Here is a 25,457-nt window from a genome sequence, read left to right on the forward strand (position 1 = left end):
ACTGCCAAGGCAACGGGACATAATGAGCCAGGGCCAGACGGCCCGAAACGGTAAATGGTAAGCGGTTCTTGGGCTGTAATCGGTTAACGGTAAAGGCGAGCTCAGCTGAGAGAATGTGGGTTAAAGAGAGAGAGAGAGAGAGAGAGCCATTTTGGAACTATCTCTTTTGGGCTGCTCCTTCTTTGCAGTACCGTTAGCGTACTTCTGTTTTGAGGGTTTGCGCGGCCATTTGTTACGTATACGCAGGACTCTCTTTTACAATGTCTCAGAAAAGGCAACAGCGAAAATAACTTATTTTGCTGCATACATCAAGGCGCTCTCCCGCTCACTTGTTTTATCTCAGCTTACTTTTCCTCTACCTCGTTTGTCATCCCTCTCTCTGTCTCTCTCTCTTTTAGACAAGCATATTTTGCTGCCTTTTTCTGAGGCACTCTCTCTTTCTCTTCTCTCTCACCTCCTGCTTATGCGTCATTTTTTTTGGTTTTTTCTCACTTACATATCTCTCTTTTTGGCCAATGGTTCATCTATCGTTCATCGCGTTTTTTACCAGCCAACAACAAATTTTATTTCTTGTTCAATTTTATTTTCTTTTCTTTTTCTTGCTCTTCATTTTTTCCTGCTGATTCGCATTGCAGCATTTTACGCAGACAAGCGAGCACATTTTTTTCGTAAGAGAGAGACAGGAGAAACGGGGTCTTTGCGACTATTTCAGCAAATGTTCGCCATTCATTTTTGTCATCGCCGCCATTGTTGTTGTTGTTGTCCTTGTTGTTGTATTGGACTCGAATGGTGCCTGGAAAAAACTTTTTGGCCTCGCAGCAAATGCTTCTTCTTACTTGTTGCTTTTCGTCCTGGGACGAGCAAAATGGGGAAACGGTAATAAAACGGAATTGGGACGAAAACGAAATGCTGGGCTTTTGACAAATTTGGAAAAAATATTTATTTATTTATTTTAAACAAACAGAATATATATTATTTTTCTTTAGGAAATTATATAGTTTTTTATATTTTTGTTGACAAATGAAAATTTTTTTTTCATTTTTAAATATTTAAGTGTTTTAGCTCAACTACCTAAAAGTAATTTATTAGATTGAATTATTGAAGCCCCACTGTACTAGAAAATGTGATTTTTGGCAGATGCGCCTAAGGGTTTTCAGATTGCAACCCTACTCTGGCAACCCCTTTCATACCATTTTCATTAGGTAAATTTTCCACCTGAGTGAGGAACTGTTCACCATCTCCCCAACTCACCAACATTGTTCTGCATTCACAAGTTCGTTTCATGCTCTTATGGTTTTCTTTTTTCGAAGCAGTCCCCTCTGCATGGCTTTTTCCCTCGTTTGCTTTGCTGCAGCAGCTTTCATTCATGCCACGTCAGTTGACATAATGCGACATGGCCAACAAACCACCCACAGTCGCACACCCATCATCCACCACCCACTACCCACTTCATTGTCAACTACTGCACTTGGCAAAAGTTTTTACCAGGCATTGCCATGAAAGTGCCATTCAAATCTACCGCCCCGCACCACGCCCCCTTTTCGACTGCCATAAGTTTGCTCCTTGATCGGAGAGGGTTCTATTCCCACACGTTCCGCCATTGTAGCCAGGCAACTTGGTAAACACAGTAAGCCATGTTTGTTTGCCTATCCATCAAAAACAATAACAAACTAGGCTCAGAACTCGAATAGACCTCGACACAAGCATACACAAGGAAATTAAAAATCACACCAAGAATTGTGGAATAAACAATTACAGAAGTTGCATTACACCAAGTCAGATTGGTACCCTGTTAAATACTTACAGAAAATATTCAAGGATACTCAAAACTCCCTAAGCATAAATATTATATTAACGAATTTATTATATATCGGCAACGTTAAGATGTTCCAGAATATCTCAACCTAATGCTACAGATTCTAGAGTTTAATGACGCTGGTAAAGCTTGTAAAAAAGTTTTCTCTAAAAAAATATAGTGCAAAACAAAAGCAAGACAAGATATATAACTTATATAATATAATAATATATAATATAATATATAATAATAATATAACTAAAGATAAATGTAACTAGCTGGGATACGTAGAGCTTACAAGTCAAAATGGGTTGGTATTAACTGTAGTCAATATAGTCTTTATGTTGTAACTCAATTCCTTTATAGATACAACCGCCGAACGCCAGGTAAGACTGGAGGGAGTTGAGCGGGTGCTCAAGATGTCGCAGGAGCGCATTAAGATCGCTATGATCATACCCAAGTTATTGGAGCATCCTGAAAAGCTAAAGAGCGTTCTGACGGGCACCTGCTATGAGGAGGTTCTGGAACCCATCGATAGTATGATTCGTCATCTCGGAAAGCAGACTGGACGTTCGAAGCTGCCACACGATCACAACACCATGCGTATTGTGGATTTCTTTCTGGTCAACCATAGCATTCATCGGTTTTTCCCGCACCTGAAGCACAACCTTAACGACAGGGATCAAAAGTTGCTGGCCGCCTTTCAGTTTCTCCTCGAAAGCGCTCACGTCCATCTGCACCGCTCGTCGCGAAGCGAGATCACCAAGGAGCGAAAGCTACATGCCATCTACCACCAGAATGTGGACATCCAGAAAAAGATCAAGGAGCTTAAGGCCAGCCTGGCCTTTCAGAAGGTAATTGGCAAGTGGAAGACGGCCGCCAAGGGAATCTATCTGATGAAGGTCGAGGAGGATCTGGCCAATAAGAAGTGGCAAAACAACGTGGCCATTCAGAACGAAATGTAAGTAACACTTTTTAACTCTGACTTAGCAAAGATCAATTAAAAGGCTTTAATTATACAAACGTATACACTCAGCGTACAGAATTTACATTATTTCTTAACTTTAACTTAATTTTGTATGAATTTTAATACCTCGCTTAAAGTTTCTTTCTGGACAACTTGCTTCTGAACCTATTTAAGGTGAAAAAATGTACAGACACAGTGTTGCTATGCGATACATAATCATTAAGAACTTTTAACAAATCAAGTTAAATATTGACGACGTTAAAGTTAGCAGATAAAAAGATCTTGCGGTTAGATATTTCCCCTTTATTTTTGTTTGCCACACAAATTGGTTCATAATGTTAAGGGCTCTAGATTATAGCGTTCCTTTTTCTTTTAACATAAATACCTATATTTTAAATCAATTACCCTTTTCAAATAGTGAAAAGTGTAATCGCACCATGCGTAGTTATCACAAGGGCAGCATGGACAGACAAAAAGAGCTGGAGGAAGAGCTGATCCAGGCACAGGAAAGCTACGAAAAGATGACTAAGAAGAATCTGGACGAAGAACATGAGTTGCGAAGCGAGAAGTATGAAACAAATCTCTAAATTAATCTATGATCTACATATGTATATTCTTTCCTCGCAACTAGAAACAAACTGCTTCTGCAACTACAGAGTATGCTCAAAAAATACGATACAAGTGTGGGCGAAAAGATGCGGGAGAATCTGGTGGCGCAGGATCAGTTCCTGGAGGCCAAGAAGATCCTCGACGACTTTATGGTCGTGTTCAAGCAGGAGGAGCGAGTCTACAGAAATATTGTGGTGAAGCGCGAAGAGGAGGAGCGACGCATTCAGCAGCAGAAGCTAGTGGTCTTCATGATGAACCGCGCTGCGGCCAAGATCCAGAAGTATTGGCGCAAATGGAAAAAGGAGCAGCGCAAGAAGAAGCGCCAGGGAAAGGGCAAGGGCAAGAAATCGAAATAGAAGGACATCTGGAGCTTTAACTATCATTTCTACATTGTACAATTTATATGTAGAGGTGCAAATATATTGGCAACTACTAAAGTGTGCATTCAATGTCCTTTTTTTTTGCCAGAACACCTCTTATGTATATAGTTTATTTACCATCATTTCTATATTGTACAATTCTGCATTCTATGTCGCTTTTTTCAAGGACTTTTATTTTGAAAAGTTTAGTTTACTTTACCTCTTATATTGTTTGCCCTTTGTTGAGTAGCATAAATTGCCTAACCATACATGAATACACATGTATGCAAATTAATAATCCTGTAAGAGCAAAGCCAAATATTTACTTGGCATTAAATCATGTTTACTTGGGACTTATCGCCCATAACAAATTTATTTTAAGTACAGACACAAGGACAAACTCTCTTGCAGGGTAAAGTTCAAAAAATCACATTTACTATTTAATAAATAAAAAAAAATGTTTTTTAAATAAAAATAAGATTTTTTATCTAGAAACGGTTCTCAGAAGTATGCAATAAAAATGGATATGCTAGGTTTTTGGAATTATTTTTAAATTTTTATTGAATTGCGATAAATTGGGCCAACGCATTGAGGTGGGTCTTTTCTTTTTTAAGGGGGTGAAAGGGCGACTTGTGGGGCTTCCTCTGCGATTGCGAAAATCCAAGAGAGAATGAAAACGCCTGGCAGAATGTTTACCCAACACGCACACACACTGCCAGCGAGAAGGAGGGAAAAGCCGAATTTTCATGTCTTGCGGGGAGAACGAAAAATGGCGCATTGCTGTCGTCGCCAAGCGACAACGACAACGACAACTACAACTACAAATTGCGACTACAAACGCCCTTTTGGCCTGGCCCGAAACGATGTTTGCTGCATTGTTACTTCATTTTCGTTTTCGTTACCTAGCCCTCAGGCCCCTCAGGCCCCACAAACCCTCTCCAACCCCTCAAGCCCTTCAGGCCGCCCCCCTCAGTCGCCACTTCTGGCATGTCTAATTTTCCAGAGGTTAACATACTTAACTTGTTGGCATGCGTTGCAAATGCGCCAAGGCTGCGTTGCACCAAGCGGCGCCACATTGCGACAACTCGCTGCGGCAAAGGAAATCGTACAGCAGCAGCTGGAAAATGCGCAAAATCGCCAATGCCCAATGCCCAACGTCCAATGTCCAATGCAAAATCCCAGTGGAATGGCCATACATTCCGCATTGTAATTGCACACGCATCCGCTGACCTGACCACGGATTTTTTTGGCCAAGTTAGGGATTTCCCCTATAACAAAAGAGGCAATTTATTCAATTAATAATGATATCGTTTGTAACCACAATTTGTTAATCCATTTCTTATCCACATTTTTTCAAGCAACGCTTCGTATGCGTAATTATTGTTTAAAATAAAAAATATCTGAGAAAACATATAAATATATATTTATAATTATATACAAAATATACTTTAAAAATTAAAATGTAAAATAAAATTCAATTAGTAATCAAAAAACCTAAAATACTCCGCATTCTCGTTTATCACTCTTGAAACTAAAGGATTGTTTTGTTGCGGTTTAAGAAACCTTGAATCATGTTTTTAACTAATATGTGCGTATGAAACATACTGAAGTCGAAAAACAGTTGATTCATGACAAACATAATATACCCGATAAACATAAAAGGAATTTGCATAAAAAGAATTGATACACAAAATATATGGTTCAAAATGTTTCATAATTTTGCAACCATCATCAAACCATTATCATCAAGCATATGTTTATATAATTAAGTGTAACCAATCCCATTTGGAATTGAATTCAGAAAATATGTTTGTAATTTTAAAACAGTAACCCTTCGAATACATGTAAAGAAAAAATTCAGAAATTCGCCCAGGCCAATCTGTTCTTGATCTGAACCCAAATCAAAAGCCTCTGCCATGGCCAAACGCGACATTTTGCCTGTCTTTCCGTCGCGGGCCAATTCGGTGATCATGAAGCAGCGCGTTTTGGCGGCTAGGAGGGGCGTGGGTCTGCTGAAGCGGAAGCGGGACGCCATCGACATGAAGATGCGGGAGTTGAGGCGCTTGCGTTTCGACCAGGACGAGAAGGGGGACGAGAAGATGCGCCAAGCGATCTTCTCGATGGCTAAGGCCAATCTCCTGGGCGCCGATTTTAAGCCCCAAATGGTGAGCCACAGCCACGTGGCGACCGCCTTTCTGCGTCGCACTCAAATCAAAATCGTGGGCGTCAAGCTCGACTGCCTGGAGCTGGAGACGAGGGGGGGAGGAGCCTTTCCACTGGCGGGTCTCAGTTGTGGTGGAATGCAGGTCCAACGGATCAGGGACTGCTATACGAAGGCACTCCGAGAACTGGTGGAATACGCCTCCCTCGAATATCAAGTGCGAATGCTGGAGGCAGCCTCCCTGCAGACCAACATGAGGGTCAATGCCCTGGAGCATGTGGTAATTACGTGTTTATATGTACTATCGGAATTTACCAAAATCATCGATTGATTTTTTTATTTTCAAATTTATTTAAAAACAAATTAAGTTATTGCTCAAGCTGTTATTGGATATTGTAAAAATCGTACAACATAGGGGCTCTTTGATTAATTTTATAATGTAATTCTGTATTTTCCACAAATATTTTTATAATAAGTTAATATTCTGTTGAGATCTATAACGATTTCGGTTATAATGGAGCATTTGGTTATTTTGTGTTTATACTATCAAAAATATCTATATTATTTTTTATTTGTAAATTTTGTTAAAAAATTGGTCAAGCTTGTTATATGATGTTAAGATCATTATAAAAAAATAAGTGTATGAAGCCTACAGAAAAAAAGCTTCCCCAAGATCAGTTCGCCATTTCTCCATAGTACTGCATTTCCAGCAAAATATCGTTAATTATAGCTATACATTTTATTTCTATTATTTAGACATTTAAATTAAAAATTTTTCTTTTAAATATTTAATATTCTGCTAAAATATATATGTATCTGTAATGATTTTAAGAAGGCCCAGTTTCTAGTCTTAAGCTTTGGGTAGCTTTTATAATGCTAAATGCAAACCCAAACAAATATAAGTTAAAGCTATTTATTAAACTGCCTTATATTATTATTTTTATACCCTTGCAGAGGGTATTATAATTTCAGTCAGAAGTTTGCAACGCAGTGAAGGAGACATCTCCGACCCTATAAAGTATATATATTCTTGATCAGCATCACTAGGCGAGTCGATCTAGCCATGTCCGTCTGTCCGTCTGTCCGTCCGTCCGTCTGTCCGTCTGTCCGTCTGTCCGTCCGTTTATATGCAAACTAGTCTCTCAGTTTTAAAGCTATCTGCATGAAACTTTCCCAAAAGTTGTCTTTCTATTGCAGGTAGTATATAAGTCGGAACGAGCCGGATCGGACGACTATAGCATATAGCTCCCATAGGAACAATCGGAAAAATAAATAAAAAAAATTATAACTTTGCTGTTTTTTAATTTTTTGTTTAGTTCTTCGACATATAGCAATAGTTATATATTTCAGAATTATGGTTTAAATTTCATCAAAATCGGACGACTATAGCATATAGCCCCCATAGGAACAATCGGAAAAATAATTGAAAAAAAATTATAACTTTGCTGTTTTTTAATTTTTTGTTTTGTTCTTCGACATAAAGCAATGGTTAAATATTTCAGAATTATGGTAAAAATTTCATCAAAATCGGACGACTATAGCATATAGCTCCCATAGGAACAATCGGAAAAATAAATGAAAAAAAATTATAACTTTTCTGTTTTTTAATTTTTTGTTTAATTCTTCGACATTTAGTAATGGTTAAATATTTTCGATTTACGGTTTAAATTTCATCAAAGTCGGACGACTATATCATATAGCTCCCATAGGAGCAATCGGAGAAATAAATGAAAAAAATTATAACTTTTCTGTTTTTTAATTTTTTGTTTAGTTCTTCGACATTTAGTAATGGTTAAATATTTCCAATTTACGGTTTAAGTTTCATCAAAGTCGGACGACTATATCATATAGCTCCCATAGGAACAATAAAAATATATAAAATAACGATCAAATAATTGAGCTGCAAATCATCATAGCTTCAATGTTTTTAAACTTATACGCAAGTAAATTATAATTTTAATGTTTTCAAAAATGTTTAATTCTTGCAATAGCTGCAAGGGTATATGAACTTCGGCTTGCCGAAGTTTGCTTTCTTTCTTGTTTAAGTTAATTTGTTAAATAAATATTTTCGCTAATGTCGGTTTAGGTTATACCCATCCTGATAAATACGTATAATTATATATGCGGGGAACTTGAGGAGTTCGAGCGAGAGGACTTCTATCGCCTGAAACGCTCCCAGGCCAAGCAGTTGGAGGCCAAAATGGCATTCAGCGAGCTGATCAAGACCAAGAACATGACCGACGAACAGCTGGAGACCTATATAAAGAAGGGCGTAAGTCAGGCCCGTCCGGTGGTCGATTATCAGATCGACTTGGAAGAATTCGAGGAGCGGGAGGTGAAGAGGCGGGTGCGGGAGGCCCGCTTGACCTTGCAGATGCGCCGAGACTTGGAGAAACAGGAGGCAACCGAGCGGGGAGGGTCCCGCCAGCCGACCACCTATATCACCACCCGCAGTGCCATGAGTATAGTGGGTCGCCAGCGTGATCCTCGTGCCAGCATGGGCGATATGTACAGCATCAAGCGCCAGCTTCTGTCCAGCACTTCAGGACCCTCGGAAAGAAAGTCCATGGTCGCCGTGCGAGAAAGTCAAGATACAAGGTCGTTGGATAAGACGTCAAGACTCAGTGACGAAGAGCCTGTCGAAAAGTAACAAAATTGGGGAACTATGATGATCATGTTTTAAATTTCAGTTTTGCTAGCACAACCTAACTTTTATTAAATTTAACTAAACTTAAATGGCCAAAAGTCCTAAAGTAGCTTGGAATTTATTTACAGATTGAGCTTTTTGAATTCTGAAGCTGGTAATGGAAACTCCTATTCAATCTGAATTTTGAATTTGTTAACGCACAAATAAAATAATTTATTTTCATAAGATATGATGCCATTACATTTCTGGTTTAAGATTGTTACCACAACAAAAATTAAAAATTGACTTAAAATTAACAAATTATATATGTAAAACTATGTTAAATTTATTTAATCAAAAACAAAAAAATCTTAAACTGTTCACAATTTTGGAAATTATCTTCATCTGATTAAACATTTTATTTTATTTTTTTGGAGACCTACTTATAGAACTATGTATGTTTTTTCATAGCTTATACAATTTTTTCGACTTGTGAAGTGTAGGACTTTAATTCGCGTTATGAAAGCAATTTATTTACAGGGTACAACCACACCCCAAACATTGTGGCAAAAGCGCCGGCGCGACCGTTACAAAGCCAAAATCAAATTTTCGCCCCACGAAGGCGGGGGAAAGCAAAAGCACACATGCAGACACTGCAGAAGAGAGAGGCGAGAGAGAGCCTAACCGATTGGCTAACCGTTTCGCTCTGGCGCTCGCGAGAGAGCTGCTTTTGATATCGGCGAAAATAAAACCGTATATATGGCGACGCAGCGCTATTTCGAACACAAAGTTTTTTGAGTCGTCGACCGTTGCGGACGGAAAATCAGATTAGGATCGTGAGTTGCCAGAACCAGATATTACATATAGAGCAGCATTGGGCCGACAAACAGCTAAAGCTAAACCACACACACCCGAGGACCAGGAGCTGCAAAAGTTCCGCGGAAAAGCCAATTTCTCGGCGCCAGCCAAAAATTAAGAAAACCAACGAGCAAAAAATGAAACAAATATCTGTATAAAAACCGAATCCGAGCAACTCTTATATGTATTAGCTCTCCCCGCCACATATCTACTATATAAAACGAGAATTCTGCCGTGTGCGCGCGTGTGTTTGGCATATTTCGCACAATAGATGAAAAAAAACCGAATGAAAGCCACAAAAAAAAAAAAAGAAAGAAACGCAAGGCGAAAATTTGTATTAATTTCGGCTGAACCAACAACACTACAGAATTTAAGAAACTGCCACGGCGAGAAAAAAAAAGCGTCGGCGTCGCTGCTTTGGACGCTTTTTTCTTCTCTCCAAGCTGGCAGTTTTCCTCTTCTTACCTGAAGACTCCCGAAAAGTAATCCCCCAAAACCTCTTCTTGCTTCTTTTGCAGTGTGTTAATTAGTAAAAATAAAGTTAACCGCGCGTTCCGTAATTCCACTTACACACATACCAACACCCAAGCAGCAGCAGTAGCCGCAGCGGATTAAAACTTCGTCACTCTAGCAACAAAAAAAAAAAAAACCTACAAAAATGGTAAGTTTATGGGGTTGCCTGGAAAACATGTGCATCTTTATTCTCTGTGTTTACACAACGTGCGGCCATCATTTTCCATTGAAATTTTCACAGTTTTTGCGAAAAATCAAAGTCAGACAGCGACCCCCAGGGCAATTACCATTAGTGCGAGCGGGAGGGGACGAATGGCTTCCAATTAGACATTGTTTATATGGTTTTAACGGCTTTCCACACACGCACACACACACATGCACACACCTCAACCCCAAGCACCCCGTCGAAAAGCAGCTGTCCCCGGGAATTTCGTTTACATTTCGCACCCCAAAAATATATCATGCTCATGGGTAGAAAAAACTGGTTTTTTCTACAAACCAATATTGCTTTACACGAACAAAAACCAAACATAATACACCCCCTTGTGCATAACCCATTGACCCGAGGTGATACACCCTGGTTCAAGTACATTTTGGTAGTTGCATTGGAAATGGCTAGTGGAATAATTTGGAATCATCCATGCAAACTACTTCTTAAATTTTAAATCTGATCGTTGGAACAAGGTTACAATTTTTTTTTAAGTCTTGGCAATTTTAAAGTTTAGTTTTGTATTACTTCTTTATTCTAATGGCGAAATCCAAACAGAGTTAATCAAAAGTCGAACTTTGCCCCTGAGGTCGCAGAAAATAAGTAGTACAATTAAATAGCAATGTCAATGGCAAGAATTTACAAACATGTCACGTCACTCGTCAAAATTATTATATTACCAAGGCTGTCACACGAATGTTGACTCGATCAAGTATGCCCTATAATAATTCCATGACGCTGGCAAAAAAAAAACCCATCGAAACCCAATCAGTCGTGGAAATGTGGAAATTCTTATCAGCATCTCGAGCAACACCTCATTTTCCGCCCCAACCTATTTCTTCCCTGTATCTTTAAAATCATAAATCAAATATGATTTTGGCCAATTTGTAGCATTATGCACACACGGGTTGCCATCGACAATTTTATCAGCAATTTTTCAAAGATCCCCGCAATTATAGAAAAGCCACCCGCTCGCAGTCCTCCATTATTTTGCTTATCAGTGGGAAACGTGTGAATATGCTGAATATATTGATGAACAACAAAGTCGCCGGGCCCGGCATTATTGGTCTTCTCTTTGTCCCGCCGTTCGTTGTTCGCTCTATGCTTTCTGGTCGTATTTTTTATTTACCGCACATTTCATTTGGCCGCAAAAATTGAGGTTAGAAACGGCCCATGGAAATGGTGAAAAAATTCTTTTGATTCTCTTTTACTCTCCCTCTCTCTTGCGCACTCGGCGCTCATTTTACCCGTTTCGACGCGTTCTCGCATTACCGTTTCACACACTTTCGCGTCTCTCTCTGTGTGCAATTATTTCGTTCGTTATCAGTTCCGTTTTGTGCTGCGTCTCTCTCTTTCCGTTTCTTTCGGTATTTCATTTTTTTTGCGCCTTGCGCTTGGCACTTTTATCGGTGCCTTGCTTTTGTTGTTTTCTTCCATAACCGTTTCATTTGCCGCATTGCGGTTATTTTGCTGTTTCGCCTTCGTCTTCGTTCGTCCGCTTCGCTCGTTCATTCGTTCGGCTCGCCGTGTTCGTGTCGGTGTGTATATGAGTGTGTCTGTGTTGGCTGCCTGTTCCACTTTGCCTTTTCGCACAAGAATTTTATTGTAACGGCACAGGCGAATGGCGGGGGAGGAGGAGAAAAGGGCTGCAAATAAAGAAAAATTCCTGCTAGACGCCGCTTAACCACATAATCCAATTTTCTTGTCGCCCTCTTTGCACCTTTTTCTTATTCTGTTTAGCCTTCTCTGCGCCTTTTGATAAGAAAACCAGCCCACTTTATCACCCATCCCCATCACCTTACACCACTTTCAGCCTCATCTGGCGTCGCCTAATTTAATTAGCGATTTTTACAGCTCTCGCAGAATGCAAACAGCTTTTAATTAAAATATATCGCTTCGCTCTACGTGCCCAATTTGTTTCTGTGATTCGACTGCTAACTTGGCTAAAACAAACGTTTGCCAGGGCTTTTGACTGATCTTCATAGTTTGTTGATCTTTAGCTTAGACTAATCATGAGCAATGGGTTTTGTACATAAGACATGTTTCTTATTTATTTCCGTTGAAAAATAAGCCAACATCCATATAGATTTCAATGACTCAATGTGTTCTTGGGCTGACTTCATCGATCATATGGTGTATGATGAATACCTGATGATGTGTTTGCCATATAATAATGCCAAATGACTGGCTTTTGGCTCATCCAGCACAGTTGTTTGGACCTCAGTTCAGATGCACTAAAAATGTACCCAAAACCATGTTTAACTAACCGTCATTCATAAAACCAAACTAAACTCCATGAAACCGGTTACGACCGGCAAAAAAAAGAGTCGACTATACAACGGTAAACCGGCAAACTTGGCTTCAGCATAAATTTCCAGTTGAGACTGGTCTGAAGTTGAATTTACCGTCAAACTTCTTTAAAACGAATTTGCTTACAGCCAAAAGATGAAGCTGTGAATAGGTAATAAACTTAGTATTCATTATTATGACAACTGTAAAATCGAAATTTATTTTTGTAACTATAAACGTCTAAAGATTCTTTATCTATAAAAATGATTCATTAAATCACTAAAAAACACTTTTAATACACTCTTTATGTGGCAAGGCAAAACTAAAGTTAAATAAGTACTTTTTTTTGGGGTATCATGAGGTTATGACCCTTACAGTCAACAACTAGAACCTCAAACATGACACAAATGTGTATGTCATCATCATAAGTGATTCAGTAGGTGGATATTGATGGTTAAAGTTGAAAAAGTTTAACTACTTTTGGTGGATCATGAGATCAAGACTCTATGGCCAACACCATGAGTCATGGCCATAAACATAAATAAATAGTCCCGATAAAATACGCACAGCTTGAGTCCTGCTTCAAGGCATACATTTTCGGCAGGCACTGTGTGTTTGCCTTGATATAGAAGCTTCCTCGGGATGCCGTGGGCGTCTGATTGTGCATACAAATGGATTACCAATTAGGCATTAGCCTCCCTCCCCCTTTCCCTCTCGATTAACGACCCCGCCCCGATTGACTGCCATTAATGGATATCTGGTGGGTGGGGTCTGTTGTTGTTTGCATTTGTCGCCATTTAAAGAGAGAGCTTCAATCTGTTTCAGCGAAAAATTTCTGAGCTGCGATGGGTGTTTCTGGCTTAGTCACGCCTGCCAATGACATAACCCAGTTGAAAAGCGTTTTATCTGCTCAGACCGCGGCGATAAGCTGGGCCAATTCAATTGAACGCCAACGCGACAATCTCTGGGCCAACAATATACGAAAAAAAAAAAATAAAACAGGTGCACCACCGCGGCAGCAAACCTAATGTACTCGTATTTGCTGTTTAAATTTACCGAAATTCCGCGATTAGATAAGGTCAAGCAAGGGCGCTATAATTCCAATGCCAATCGACGATTTGGTTTTATCAGAGTTAGTTTCTGTTTTCCCTGTCTATAAAGGCTGGCCAACATGTCTGAAAAGCATGTTTGTGTGTGATTTTAAAAAAACCCGATTTTTGACTTCAAGATAATGTGCTAACTTGGTTGTTTCACGGAAATTAGATAGGGTAGGGAAAATGACAGAGGTACCAAATAGATCAGTAACCTTTGTCGTCAATCAATTTTCTTAACTTTTGCTCCCAAAGTATTAATTAATTTAATAACTGTAGATTGAATAAACAGAAGCCATTATCAAATAAGGCAAATCTTATTGTAATTACATAGTACTAGTAAACAAACAACAGTGTATATAATGTTTTCATATATACCACAGCCTTTTGCACTTATCAGCTTGAGCAAATGTATATAAGTCACCCTCTGACGCAGGCAAAGTTTGCTTTTGCATTTTTGCTTCATGATTAATAATAATTATCGCAAGTCAAACCAGGCCTTATAATATACTCATACGATTCTGTAGAACGAGTTGCTCAAATAAACATTAATGTGCAATAAAACAATAACAGGCAAACGGGAATTTTATTCGCCCGGTTTTGGATTTGTGTCCCCAACATATGAAACCCTCAAGATCGTTTTTGGCCAGGTTTCTTGGCTCTTGAAACTGACAACTCTCACGTCTCATGTCACATATACATCATTCGCATGACAATAATAAATTTTGGTTTTGGGTGTCGTCTTCACCTCTCGCTGCCGGTTTTTCACTTCTCCCTTTCTTGAGAGCTTCAGTATTCCCCTGATGTTTATTCAGTTGCTGACGTCAGATTTTGTTGATTCAGCGGAAACTTAACACCTTTTTCAAGATACCACTGCCTAGCTACAGATACGATTGTATCTGGACTTGCCTTGCGCCGAACAAACAATAAGCAAAATTATTCAAATTAAACACAATTGTACTCCATTTTTGCCTTTTGTTATTCCTAATTGTATTCTTGGGTAGTTTTCCATGTTGACATTGAAATGACATCGAGATGTCGTTGAAAAGTATTTCACTAACCAACCTGGTCGACAAGTCTATAACCGTACTATTTATTTTGTAAACAATTTATAGACAAAGGTTTCATACCAATTAATAATGGTATGTGTTTAACTTAAAGCGGTGCATCTAATTAACGCTGTATTTACTTGTGTGTTTGCAGGCCGATCAGCTGACAGAGGAACAGATCGCCGAGTTCAAAGAGGCATTCTCGCTATTCGACAAAGACGGCGATGGCACCATCACAACAAAGGAGTTGGGCACAGTCATGCGCTCCCTGGGCCAGAATCCCACAGAGGCCGAGCTGCAGGACATGATCAACGAGGTTGATGCCGACGGTAAGTTGGAATAATAATAATTTTTGGGGGGTTTTGTTATAAATGTCAAGTCCTTTACACCCCATGTAAAGCTCAAGAATTCGCTAGATTTGTTTATAGTTGGAATTTGCCTATATGGCCTTATTATAAGACCAGGTTAGTTAAGAATTTGCTACGGTGACTGATATTTAGTCTTAAAAAATGTTTTATAAATTATACGACTTTATGAAGCCAGACTTCTAAGCTTTCTGTGCAAATTATGTAATTAGCTACGGTTTCTGCTGTTAAATTCTGTGGCAGTTATAGACAAACTGGCGGAAACCCCTTCAAACCTGATCCCGTGGTGTCTAATTGTGTTTAACCAAATCTATTGCTGTTCTGGGCCTAATCCCGCTCACTCGTTCCGTTCTGGTCCTCTCGCAGACAGACGTAGATCAGACCAATATTTGTACGACAAACAATGGGTGGGAAAAATGAAAATCATTTCTTGGCTAAAAATATGCAACAAAAACACGTCATAGGCATTAAAAATAGATGACTAAAATATTTTGGCTCTTTCCCGTGTCTTGTCTTTGGCAGCCGTTGCTGTCAGATTTTTGTTCGTTGTTTTCTGATGGTATTTATTTTTTTTCTTTTTTTTTTTAAAGAAAAGGTGGTTGTTCGTTTGCTTAGCTCAAAATCTCGGACAAGTTTTAGTGTAAGAAACTTTTGGGAAACGGGGAAGATCCATTTTTATATTTTTGATGTTAGAGGAAATCGAGCGACAGGCGCCTCGCGCCAAAAATGTGGCAAAATTGCAAATGTGTCGCCTGTTTTTATAGCCCGAGGTGTTTCACCTTTTGGCGGAGAACTAGATTGCCACAAATGTGGGGAGCAAGTAAATAGCCCCCCAACCTTTTCTTATATATGTACATGCGATGAAAAAAGCTAAATATTTCTTTTTACACTATGTTCTCATTGCATAAATATAATGGTCTTATTTAGGATATTTAAGAATATTTGTGGTTGTTATAAGTCTTAGTTCTAGTTATATTAAAGCTAAAGTCCCATGATAATTTTTTAGAATATTAGCTAATTTGATTCAATTGACATATCAACAATTTTCTAGCTGTCGCTTTTTTAAAACCCATTCCCTTATATTTTCTCTTTTTCCATAGAGAATGCGTAACAAGTGAATCATAAGAACGCAGCACCAAAAAAAAGTTACATTTTCTTTCATAACTTTTGTAACTGTCCCCGCCCAATTTGTATTTGTTTTTGTTGCTACATTTTCTTTGTCAGCTTTTCTTAGTTTGTTGTTGGTACTGCTGCTGCTGTTGCGCTTGCACGTGGAAATTCTGTGCGCATGTTGTCTAAAATATCCAGGACAAAATCTGCAAAAATCCTGCACAGAAATTTTAGCGCAGGCGCACTGAAAACTCTAGGAAAATCCGTTTTCTTTTTTTTCCCAACAGTTAAAGTGTTGCAATCAGAAAAAGGGGTGGGGGCTTAGACAAACGATGATGGGGTGGGGAATGCGAACACTAACTGTTTATCAGGGCTAAAAATAGTAGTATTGTGTATGGTAGATGGGGTTGCCACTTGAGAGACCAACATTTTTCGGAACTTTATTTGCTGGAATTTGCATATGTGCAAAACTTTTTCAATGAGTGGAAAGCAAAATGTTTAGCCAACTTTATTTTTACAAGTTTAATGTCTAAAATAGCTTGAAAAAAATTGTTTCGACTGAAAGTTGTTTTCCCCTCCGTGTTGGCTGACTCCTCTAATTTACGATTCTCACAGAGGAATGCATTTGCTGGCCGAAACTAACTTGGCAACCAGAATCACCCACTCACTTGGCCCACTAACGTTGGCCAGCCAGGCGGGCAGGCAGGCATGCAAGGCAAGGCATTCAAGCAGGAATCTGACGGAAACATTAAACATTCATTACTTAAAATTTTGTTGGCGTCTCGTCGCAGGCAGTTGACGATGGCCAAACTGGCTGCTTCTGAGTCTGAGCTGCATGCAAATGACCGCAATAGTTGTGGCGGGCGGGGTGGAGATTGTCCAGCGGAATAAATAAAATTTAGCAAAAGGAAAAGGAATGAAGAATAGCCATGTCCAAGAGGGGACATTCGTGACAGTAGAATATTTTTAAAGCCTTAGAATTATAGAAGTGCTCAATAAAAATGTATGTAAAATATTATATAAATTTTATATCAGAAAAAATTAAAATTTGACAGTTTTGTAGTACTCTAATACCTTAACGGTTTTGTAAATTGAGTATTTTAATGTTTTTTTTTTAAAGCTTCCCAGAAAAATCAGTTAAAACCACCCAATTTGGCCTGAGGGGCAATAAATTCACGATTATTCCTCTGTATTTCCGAAGAGCAATGGAAAATGCCCCAAAACTAAATTTAGCAGTCCCACAGTGCGCAAAGAAAAAAAAAATTAAAATTGTAAATTGTCTGCAAAATTTTGCGAGCAACGTTGCGAATCGGCAAAGGGGCAGTGAAGAGTGGGTTGGCAGGAAAAACGTAATGGAAACCGAAAACTCAGCCAGACACTGGCCATCATCATTATCATCGCGGCATCGCGATGATTATAATTGGGCTGCTCGGGTTCGTCAAAGTGGTTCGGACCAGTCTAAGAAGCGTCTAACAAAAATGGCAACAAATTTCTCAATGATTTGTCTTTTCCCCCATACCAGTATGTGTGTGCGGAGGCTTTCCTTGGTATTTGTTTTTTTTTTTTCGGTTGGGGAAATCCTATCGACAAAGCCAAAAGCAACAGAAAATCGCGTCAAATGTTTTAAATAGAATCATAAACAGAAACGGAGGCAAGACAACAAGCGACCAAACAACCGAAACCGAAATCGCAACACATATCGGAATGAACTAAAGCCACCCGTCGATATTTTATTTGATGTTCTTTGGCTATTTTCGAAATATATTTTTGGCTCCCAGTGCGGCCATATTGAATAATAATAATACTTAAATTAGCCCATAGCTTATTTAATTTTTTTTTTTTTTTGGCACATTTTCGAATTGAATGCACATTATTTTGAAATGGAATCGCCCCTCTAAATATGTTTTCCATTTGAACTTGGACGCTGAAATTATTTATTTATTTTAGCTCAATTTAATTATCGGTTTGATGGTTTGTTTTTTATAACCCAATTATTTTGGAGGCTGTTTCGTATAAACTTAATGTTTTGTTTTGTATAACATTAGTTCATTACCCTTTCCTACATTGTGTAACTTTTGCGACTTGAATCAAAGTTTTTGGAAACCATATCTCTTTCATTAAATCTCGATTGCCCTTAGGAAAACATTTGGGGCTAAAGTTGAAAAGAACTTGAACCTTTGCTTTTTTTCGCAATCATATACCGAAAGTTTTCTCTAGAGAAAACCCATTTCCAGCAAAGTAATAAAAAACACATTCAATTCAGAAGATACAAAATGATAGCCACAATGAACCACGCTCCATTTGGTTTTGGGGGTAGCAAACAGAAAACTGAAAAACATTTTATACTGTTCCATTTTATGGACAAAAGGCAAAAGGCTCTTCTGACTGGGCTGCTAGGGATGGCTTGAAAAAGTCAGTCAATAACAATTAAGGCCAAAAGTTGTTGCTTTTATGTTCGCGTCGCGCCACCTAAATAAGAACTATTTTCAACTTAAAACCAAGTCAAGCCGAAGCTAACTTTTTCAATTAGTATAACAAGAATTTCGGTTGGAGCGACCACTTCATTTGCGATTCACTCTTAGGATAACCTCAGGAAAATGTTTAGCCAAATTCTTTAACAAATTTTCTTTCCACTTGGCTGAGTCAGACGGCGATAAAGGAGCGAGATAAAAAGTGATTCCATAGAAATGGGATTAGGCGGACTTATCCCCACACTCCATGCAGTACACACGTGTGTGTGTGTGGGTGTGGGTGTTCGCCTTTCCCCCTAGGAAAGTTTGTTTGGGGCTTAGGCAAATATGAAAATATGCTTGATTATATGCCACCTCCCAGGGATTTAACATCGAAAAGGCAACACGAAGAGAGAGCTTTAAGTAGTGTACACAGCCCCCGGGTATTCGTTTTATACAGTGTAGAGGGCGGTTGGGGTTTGGAATGGAGAGCCAACTTGGCCATAATGAAGAGAAATGCTGGGTGCGTTTATCCTTGACTTGAATTTATTATAACGCCCCGGGGAAGAATTTAAATGGATGGTGGTGAAATTTTCCCCCAAATCCCTAGACCCACAAAAAGTATGCAACGAAATTAATTGTTATTTTGTATGCTTTCCGCACAGGCAACGGCACAATTGACTTCCCAGAATTCCTTACAATGATGGCTCGCAAAATGAAGGACACCGACAGCGAAGAGGAGATCCGGGAAGCCTTCAGAGTGTTCGACAAGGACGGCAACGGCTTCATCTCGGCGGCCGAGTTGCGTCACGTGATGACAAATCTGGGCGAGAAACTCACAGACGAGGAGGTCGACGAGATGATCCGTGAGGCTGATATCGATGGTGACGGTCAGGTCAATTACGAAGGTGAGTAATTCCTTGTCAAGACGAAGATAGCTTTCAGTGTATATAATATATATAGGAGAAACCTTTAAGAACTATTTTCTCAACTTCTGAGATGATTTCAAGGATTCATCATGTTATTAACTACTTCTTCGACTGGCTTTCTAAGGTTTACTGCCAGCAAAATACCAAGAAAAATTCAATAAATGTTTGCACCAAGTTAAGGAAGAGTGAATTCAACATGCCGTAAAAATTTCAAAGAAAATCTTTTGAGATTTTTATTTACAAAAACCTAACTTGTTGCTGAAATAAAGAATTTTGCCTAACAAACTGCATCGACAAGTTAATTTCGTAGAGTGTCACTTACGCTATATTCGCCGTAATGGCTCGATTTTTTAGTTTTTTTTTTGTGGGTCGCGTGCTTGGGCACTAATTGGATCTGTCTGTGGTTGCACCTGCCGTGCAAATAAAGCAACAGACCGACCGACCGCCGTAATGATTGAATCACGGGCATCACATTTGAGTCACAATTGGCACTTGCCGCCTGCGTTATATGGCTTTGCCAATTCACCTGATCACTCTGCGCCCCATCTCGTCCCTGACTCATTGTAGTAATACCTAATTTCAGTTCTAGCCATGTAGATATATATAATATATAAAGATAGAAAACAAATATCTCTCGCCATGTGCAGTGCATTTTTATTCGAAATTTTCGTGTTTTGTGTTCTTCGTAATTTTTTAATTGCTTGAAAATTGATTTTTCAATTGCCAAACAGCAGGCCGGCGTGGAAAAGAGTGAGAAGAAAAATCACCTTCAAATGGGAAATGCTACAACATTTGAACAGACAAATGGAACAATTTTGGGATCGCAAAAAAATCCTCGCAAGCTTTCAACAGTTTTACCCTAGCATATCCTCCCACTCCCTTAATTCTTTCCAACATTTCCTTGTGTTGAGTCGGGAAAAAGTAGCAATTAAAATCAGTCAGTATTTCCCCCTACACACACACACATATGTACATATGTATATGTTTTTCTTCAAGTTCAAATAGAAATCGTTTTTGGCTGCCGTGCAAGCATTTTTCGGATCAAATAGATTAATCACAAGTAATTTATGAACAAAATACATAAAAATAGCAAAGAGTTAAAAACAAAAGCTAAATGAAGAACAATGATCTTGATTAATGATCATTAACTGAATGTTCTTATAGTGAAATGTGTTTCTATGTAAGCACTAATAGTTGATAATAAGGAAGTGCTCTTCATAAAATTGTACTCGAAACTGTCTGATAATAGTATCTATAGTTATGTGGAATTATGTGGATTAGTCGAAAACCTCAAGTATTTTGGTAATAAAAAAAATAAAATTCAAGGAAGTTAATCTTCTTCAGATTAGACTGGCTATAAAACTGCTGAAGGTTAATGGAATTAATTCCACATTAACGATTCGGCCTACCGACCTCTGATCATTTAAAAACACTTCTGTACATCACTTAATTATTCGAAAATCAACAGCGTTAAGCTGCCTTTTAAAAAATTCCATACCATAATTCGCCTGTCATATATCACTTGCCATTTATACTTTTCCTGCGCCTGCTCCCAATCAGCGTTTTTACGCCTTTCGCCACTTTCTTGCCGCCGAAATTGAAATGTTTTTAAAAGCCAAAATAAATGTCGCGCGTAAATTCCACACTTAAATGATTAACCTGCCGGGGCAAACAGCAAACCGCACACAGCCCGTGGCGCACGGCAACAGTGCGAATGGGAAAGAACAATTAAAATAAAATATATAAATATTGTGCAATATTCTTTAATTTCCCTGCCCATCTCGGGGGCGCTCGGGAAATCGGAAAATCGGGTGTAGAGGATGTGGTGGTGGTGGATGGCGTGAACATTGACCGAGCGAATGAATCTCATTCGCCTGGCCGTGTTTTTTCGTTCAGTCAGCGGAATCAGCATAACGTGAATATAAAATGCGCATTGTTGCCATTTAGCTTATTGCCAATTAAGCAAAGTCTTTATTGTTGTCTTGCCGGCCATACAAAACCGACCACCTCCCCACTTTCCCTCTTTTCGGTAATTTTGCAAGTGAAAATTATATGGCGCAAACAATGAATATGCAGAGAAAGATATTGGGGAATGGAAATGGGGTTGGGAATGGGATTGGGATTGAGAATGGGAATGAGATGAGACTTACTTTGGCCGAGTGCCAGATAGAAAAATGCTGTGCAAAGGGAACGATAGCCAGAAGAACAAGTCGAAAATCAAATAAAATGTTAAACAAAATACAAAGCACAACAAATTAAACATTAGCGCAGGGGCTAGGGCGAATTAAATGAACAAATATCCAAATGTGTGAGCGAGAGAAAGAAAGATAAATTCCAAAAGTAGCAAAAAAAAAAAAAAAAAAAAAAAAAAATGATACCTTAGCAAAGATAGAACAAGTAAGTTTGGCGAATGTAAACAAAAAACGACGAAAGATAAACAGCAGAACCACAAAATAGCCAAACGACGTAATGAGAGAGGGGGGCGGCTGTTGCGGTTAAATCGGGGGGTCGGTGGTTCGCTAAAATAAAAACCCAAGAAAATTAGCTAAATATATTTTGTTGGCCAAGGCAGCTGGAAAACTTGGAACGCGATCGGTCTTAGTTTCATTTTAATTGCCTTATCCAACAGCGGGGAAACACACGCCACAAAAAGTCATCAACAGCCTTTCACCCACAACTAAAACACAGAACGAAAATATATATATATGAGTTTAGAGAATAAATAAATATTGAATAAATAAAAAGGTGGATTAATATGATTTATAGTTTTTGATATTTTATTTAATGAATGTTGTACAAAAATAATTGTATTAATGTGATTTAACGTGCAATGCAAACTAAAAACGGAATATTTTAACCTGAATCAGCTAGACTTCTTTCTTAAGTATTTTTAGATTACTTTATTGATTTATTTATTCACATTTTAGAAGTTTTTTTTGTCTCAGTGCAATTACAACCACAACTGGTCAGAAAATAGGCGTGACCGAAGTAAGGCCAATGATGTTTTAGGAGGAAGATTTAATCAAAAGAGTGAACATCGAGCCTTTGCATGTGGGCAAATGCCAAGGTCGACCCTTGGGGTTTCGACTCTCGGGTATTTTGCATACGGCTTAGCCCTTTTTCTGGGCATTGCCTGAACTTTGGCTAATAACATTTTATTTTAAAGCCCTTTATTAGATAAGGTGTGTTTGGCAACGCTTGTGCCGCTAGCTATCATAACGATTCTATGAATGCCAGGCTAAATTTCCCGAATCCTTTGATAGCAATCGATTCGATGAGTTGTTTGATAAGTGTTTTTTCCAGGGCCAGAAATTTCGTCAGAAGTTTATAAGTCAACCAAGAAATACGATAAGATTGGTTAGAAGTACCCAGTTTTGCCTTTGGATTAATTTAGGTTTTATAATTATTGACTATTGTCAATACTGTCAATACATTCTTGACCATTGGTCCCAAGAAAATCCACGCCCACTCAATTTGCCTGTTCTATCTGTGTCGGTCTATGTCACTCTCTGGTCTTCTTGTTTAAATATTTGAAAAATGCAGTCACCCTGGGCGATGGCAAACAGGGGCGAAGAAGAAGTGCAATCAACAAGAACAGATGCCGCAGCGGCAGAGAATTCTTTTCTCCCTTTAAAAATAGAAACAGGCAAACACCTGATAAATTGGGGACACCGATATAGCCCGACTTTGTGTTCATCTGGTGGGGCTATGCAACTCCTCCTATCGTTCTTTTTCCTTATTGATTGAGTCGATGATGCAGAAGTTTTTTTTTCTACTATGTACTTGTAGAGTAAAGGGGAGGGGTATATTGCTTTTGTGCATAAGAATGATTTCGTTTGTTTGAGTATCTAGATCTAAGATCTAATTGTTTTTGAACTTGATGCCGTAGATAGATGTCTTATGTTTGAAAAATGTTTTGTCTAGGAATATGGTTTGTTATGTCAGCATTCCCATATCTGTAATTTAGGTTTGTGCTTGGTAAAAAGGCCTAAAATCGCCTTTTCAATATGCAACATATCTTATATCAAGCTAGTGAGTAAGGGGTATAACCCAGCCGGGTTCAGATCCCTAAATTTCTTGTCTTTCCCAACAATTCGCGAACAATGCGGCAAGAGGCAACGTCTTTATTGCAATCTGCTTCCGTCGCTGCCAACGTCGCAAGCATCCTCTGCTTTCTATTTTCGGATGAGGAACACTGAAGAGAGTACATAATCTCTGGCGATTGACTGTCTGAGTCTTTGCACTCAATAAATTTTCCTTAGTGTGTGATGCTGTGCTGTGCTGTGCCCCTGTGTGTTCTTTTGTGTGTGCGGCAAAGTGTTTTCATCAGACATCTCGTGACTTGCTCGTTTGTCTTATTGATTAGCTGTTGTTGTTGTTGTTGTAGCCATGGTGTAATGCTCGTTTGCTATTGATTAATTGGCGTCTTAATTTAGTAGAAGGTTAATGACAGCGTTCAGCTATTTTCGATACTTGATTTGTTGTGTGAATTTTTTATTTTGTGTCAACTCGTTGGCTTTAGTTTTGCTAAATGGCTGGGAATGTATTTTGGAATAGGAATATATTTGTTTAGTAGCAGTAATGTAGTCGAGATGTAATGCAGCTAAAGTTAATTACATCTATTCGATTTAACAGTAATTGTTTTTAATAAATAAATTTTTTTTTTTAAATAAAACATTAAGTTTTTTTTTACCAAATTGAAAGCCAATTCTTGTGAATGTTTTTAAAAAGTGTATTTACAACTTTATACTAATGACAATTCTCCCTTTTTCTTTCTTTGCAGAATTCGTGACTATGATGACATCGAAGTGAAGCGTTAAATTATTTCTTTTTAAGCCTTTCTATTTTTTTAAGATGTTGACGAAGACTGTAGCTGTGCGCAATAACATCGCGCCACGCTGTTGCTATGGACCCCAGTAAAAGATCTTAAAAAAAAAACAACAAACAACAACAAAGAGTTAAGCAAAAAACAACCAACATAAAGAAGAATAAGAAGCAAAAACATTTAAGAAACTTTAAAACAAATGAAACTTACACTTAAAAAAACGCAAAAGCAAAAGAAAATTTAAACAAGCAAAAAATGAAACAGATTCAGAAAAAGAGAATTTCATTAAACTGAAAAAGAAGGTTAAACGAAAAAAACAACATAATTTTAATGCAACAAAAAACAACAACAAAACAGCATACTTAAAGAAGTCACCGTTTAAAACCACAAACAAACAACAACAACAACCAGCAGCAACAACAAACAAGAATCGCATGTTATCGTTTGAATAACAACAACAAGTCTATCACTACACTTAAACAAAATGAGGAGCAAGAAGATGGGCGAGCAGAGGGAGAAGCAAGAAGCAGCCGCATCCACCAGTATTGCCAACAGATGGTGATCCAAGTAATGGGCAGCGCCACCTGGCGACGACGGCGCGTAACGGCTGCATTTTGTTTGAAAAGTTTTCCACTTAAATGATAAAATGAAAACCCGAATCTGTAAGCTAGCAAATTGTGTTTAAAGTATAAAGAAAAATTTGTCGATTTCGTTGCGAGAAAGAATAAAAATAAAGCTAAACAAAACAACAAATAAAAATACAAATAAAACAAAAACTGTTAAAGAAAAATATTTGAAATTTTTGCAAAACTGGCAAAGTTTATATAGACACTCTACAAACACACACACTCTCATACCCACACCACACCTCTCCACACACCAACACAACACACACACATGTACACCCACTACCACACACAGACATGTCAGAAAAACAAGAAGTAAAATATATTATAAATACAACATATATATATTATAAATAATGTAAAATCAAACAACAACAAATTCTTCTTATTAAATTATATTTAAATTTAAAATTAATAAATATAAAGAAAAAATAAAACAAATAAAAATTACAAAAAAAAAAAAAAAAAAAACAAAAAGAAACCAACTACAAATACATTTTCGATATAAAATTAAATTAAAAACCAAAAATGTGGCGCGCAGCAGAAGATGAGACATATTTTTGGGGGCTGTACGAGGACCAGCAGGACCGCAGTCCAAAAGGTCCTTGATAGGCAGCTAATTTGTCG

At 38.3% G+C, this 25,457-nt stretch overlaps 3 protein-coding genes across 4 annotated transcripts; all 3 read left to right on the top strand.

The window, feature by feature from the left end:
* The first annotated feature begins 1,684 nt into the window (after positions 1-1,684).
* On the top strand, positions 1,685-3,815 carry LOC108137898 (dynein regulatory complex protein 10). The gene is made up of 4 exons (XM_017259839.2): positions 1,685-2,105; positions 2,162-2,756; positions 3,181-3,330; positions 3,394-3,815. Exons 1-4 carry the CDS (start codon positions 2,102-2,104, stop codon positions 3,725-3,727), a joined length of 1,083 nt encoding a protein of 360 aa, XP_017115328.1. The 5' UTR covers positions 1,685-2,101; the 3' UTR covers positions 3,728-3,815.
* A 1,723-nt stretch (positions 3,816-5,538) lies between these two features.
* Positions 5,539-8,627, top strand: LOC108137904 (probable V-type proton ATPase subunit D 2). Its single transcript, XM_017259843.2, has 2 exons — positions 5,539-6,171; positions 7,978-8,627. Exons 1-2 carry the CDS (start codon positions 5,647-5,649, stop codon positions 8,539-8,541), a joined length of 1,089 nt encoding a protein of 362 aa, XP_017115332.1. The 5' UTR covers positions 5,539-5,646; the 3' UTR covers positions 8,542-8,627.
* A 653-nt stretch (positions 8,628-9,280) lies between these two features.
* LOC108137935 (calmodulin) lies at positions 9,281-25,079 on the top strand. 2 transcript variants are annotated; one of them, XM_017259887.2, is made up of 5 exons: positions 9,281-9,353; positions 9,894-10,036; positions 14,680-14,854; positions 19,116-19,358; positions 24,163-25,079. In XM_017259887.2, exons 2-5 carry the CDS (start codon positions 10,034-10,036, stop codon positions 24,189-24,191), a joined length of 450 nt encoding a protein of 149 aa, XP_017115376.1. In that variant the 5' UTR covers positions 9,281-9,353; positions 9,894-10,033; the 3' UTR covers positions 24,192-25,079. The 2 variants fall into 2 exon arrangements, with proteins under 2 accessions (XP_017115376.1, XP_017115377.1); XM_017259888.2 differs by lacking the exons at positions 9,281-9,353; positions 9,894-10,036 and adding an exon at positions 14,601-14,618.
* The last annotated feature ends 378 nt before the right edge of the window (positions 25,080-25,457 follow it).

Source organism: Drosophila elegans, unplaced genomic scaffold (genome assembly GCF_018152505.1).
Source record: "Drosophila elegans isolate 14027-0461.03 unplaced genomic scaffold, ASM1815250v1 contig_183, whole genome shotgun sequence".
Taxonomy (NCBI): domain Eukaryota; kingdom Metazoa; phylum Arthropoda; class Insecta; order Diptera; family Drosophilidae; genus Drosophila; species Drosophila elegans.

Bases quoted from the DNA above. Each gene is read 5' to 3' on its own strand.
- LOC108137898 (XM_017259839.2), top strand. The intron at 2,757-3,180 runs GTAAGTAACACT...CTTTTCAAATAG, and splicing joins GTGGCCATTCAGAACGAAAT to TGAAAAGTGTAATCGCACCA. The intron at 3,331-3,393 runs GTATGAAACAAA...CCTCGCAACTAG, and splicing joins CATGAGTTGCGAAGCGAGAA to AAACAAACTGCTTCTGCAAC.
- LOC108137904 (XM_017259843.2), top strand. From the start codon at position 5,647: ATGGCCAAACGCGACATTTTGCCTGTCTTTCCGTCGCGGGCCAATTCG. The intron at 6,172-7,977 runs GTAATTACGTGT...ATGTCGGTTTAG, and splicing joins TCAATGCCCTGGAGCATGTG to GTTATACCCATCCTGATAAA.
- LOC108137935 (XM_017259887.2), top strand. The intron at 14,855-19,115 runs GTAAGTTGGAAT...CTTTCCGCACAG, and splicing joins CAACGAGGTTGATGCCGACG to GCAACGGCACAATTGACTTC. The intron at 19,359-24,162 runs GTGAGTAATTCC...CTTTCTTTGCAG, and splicing joins CGGTCAGGTCAATTACGAAG to AATTCGTGACTATGATGACA.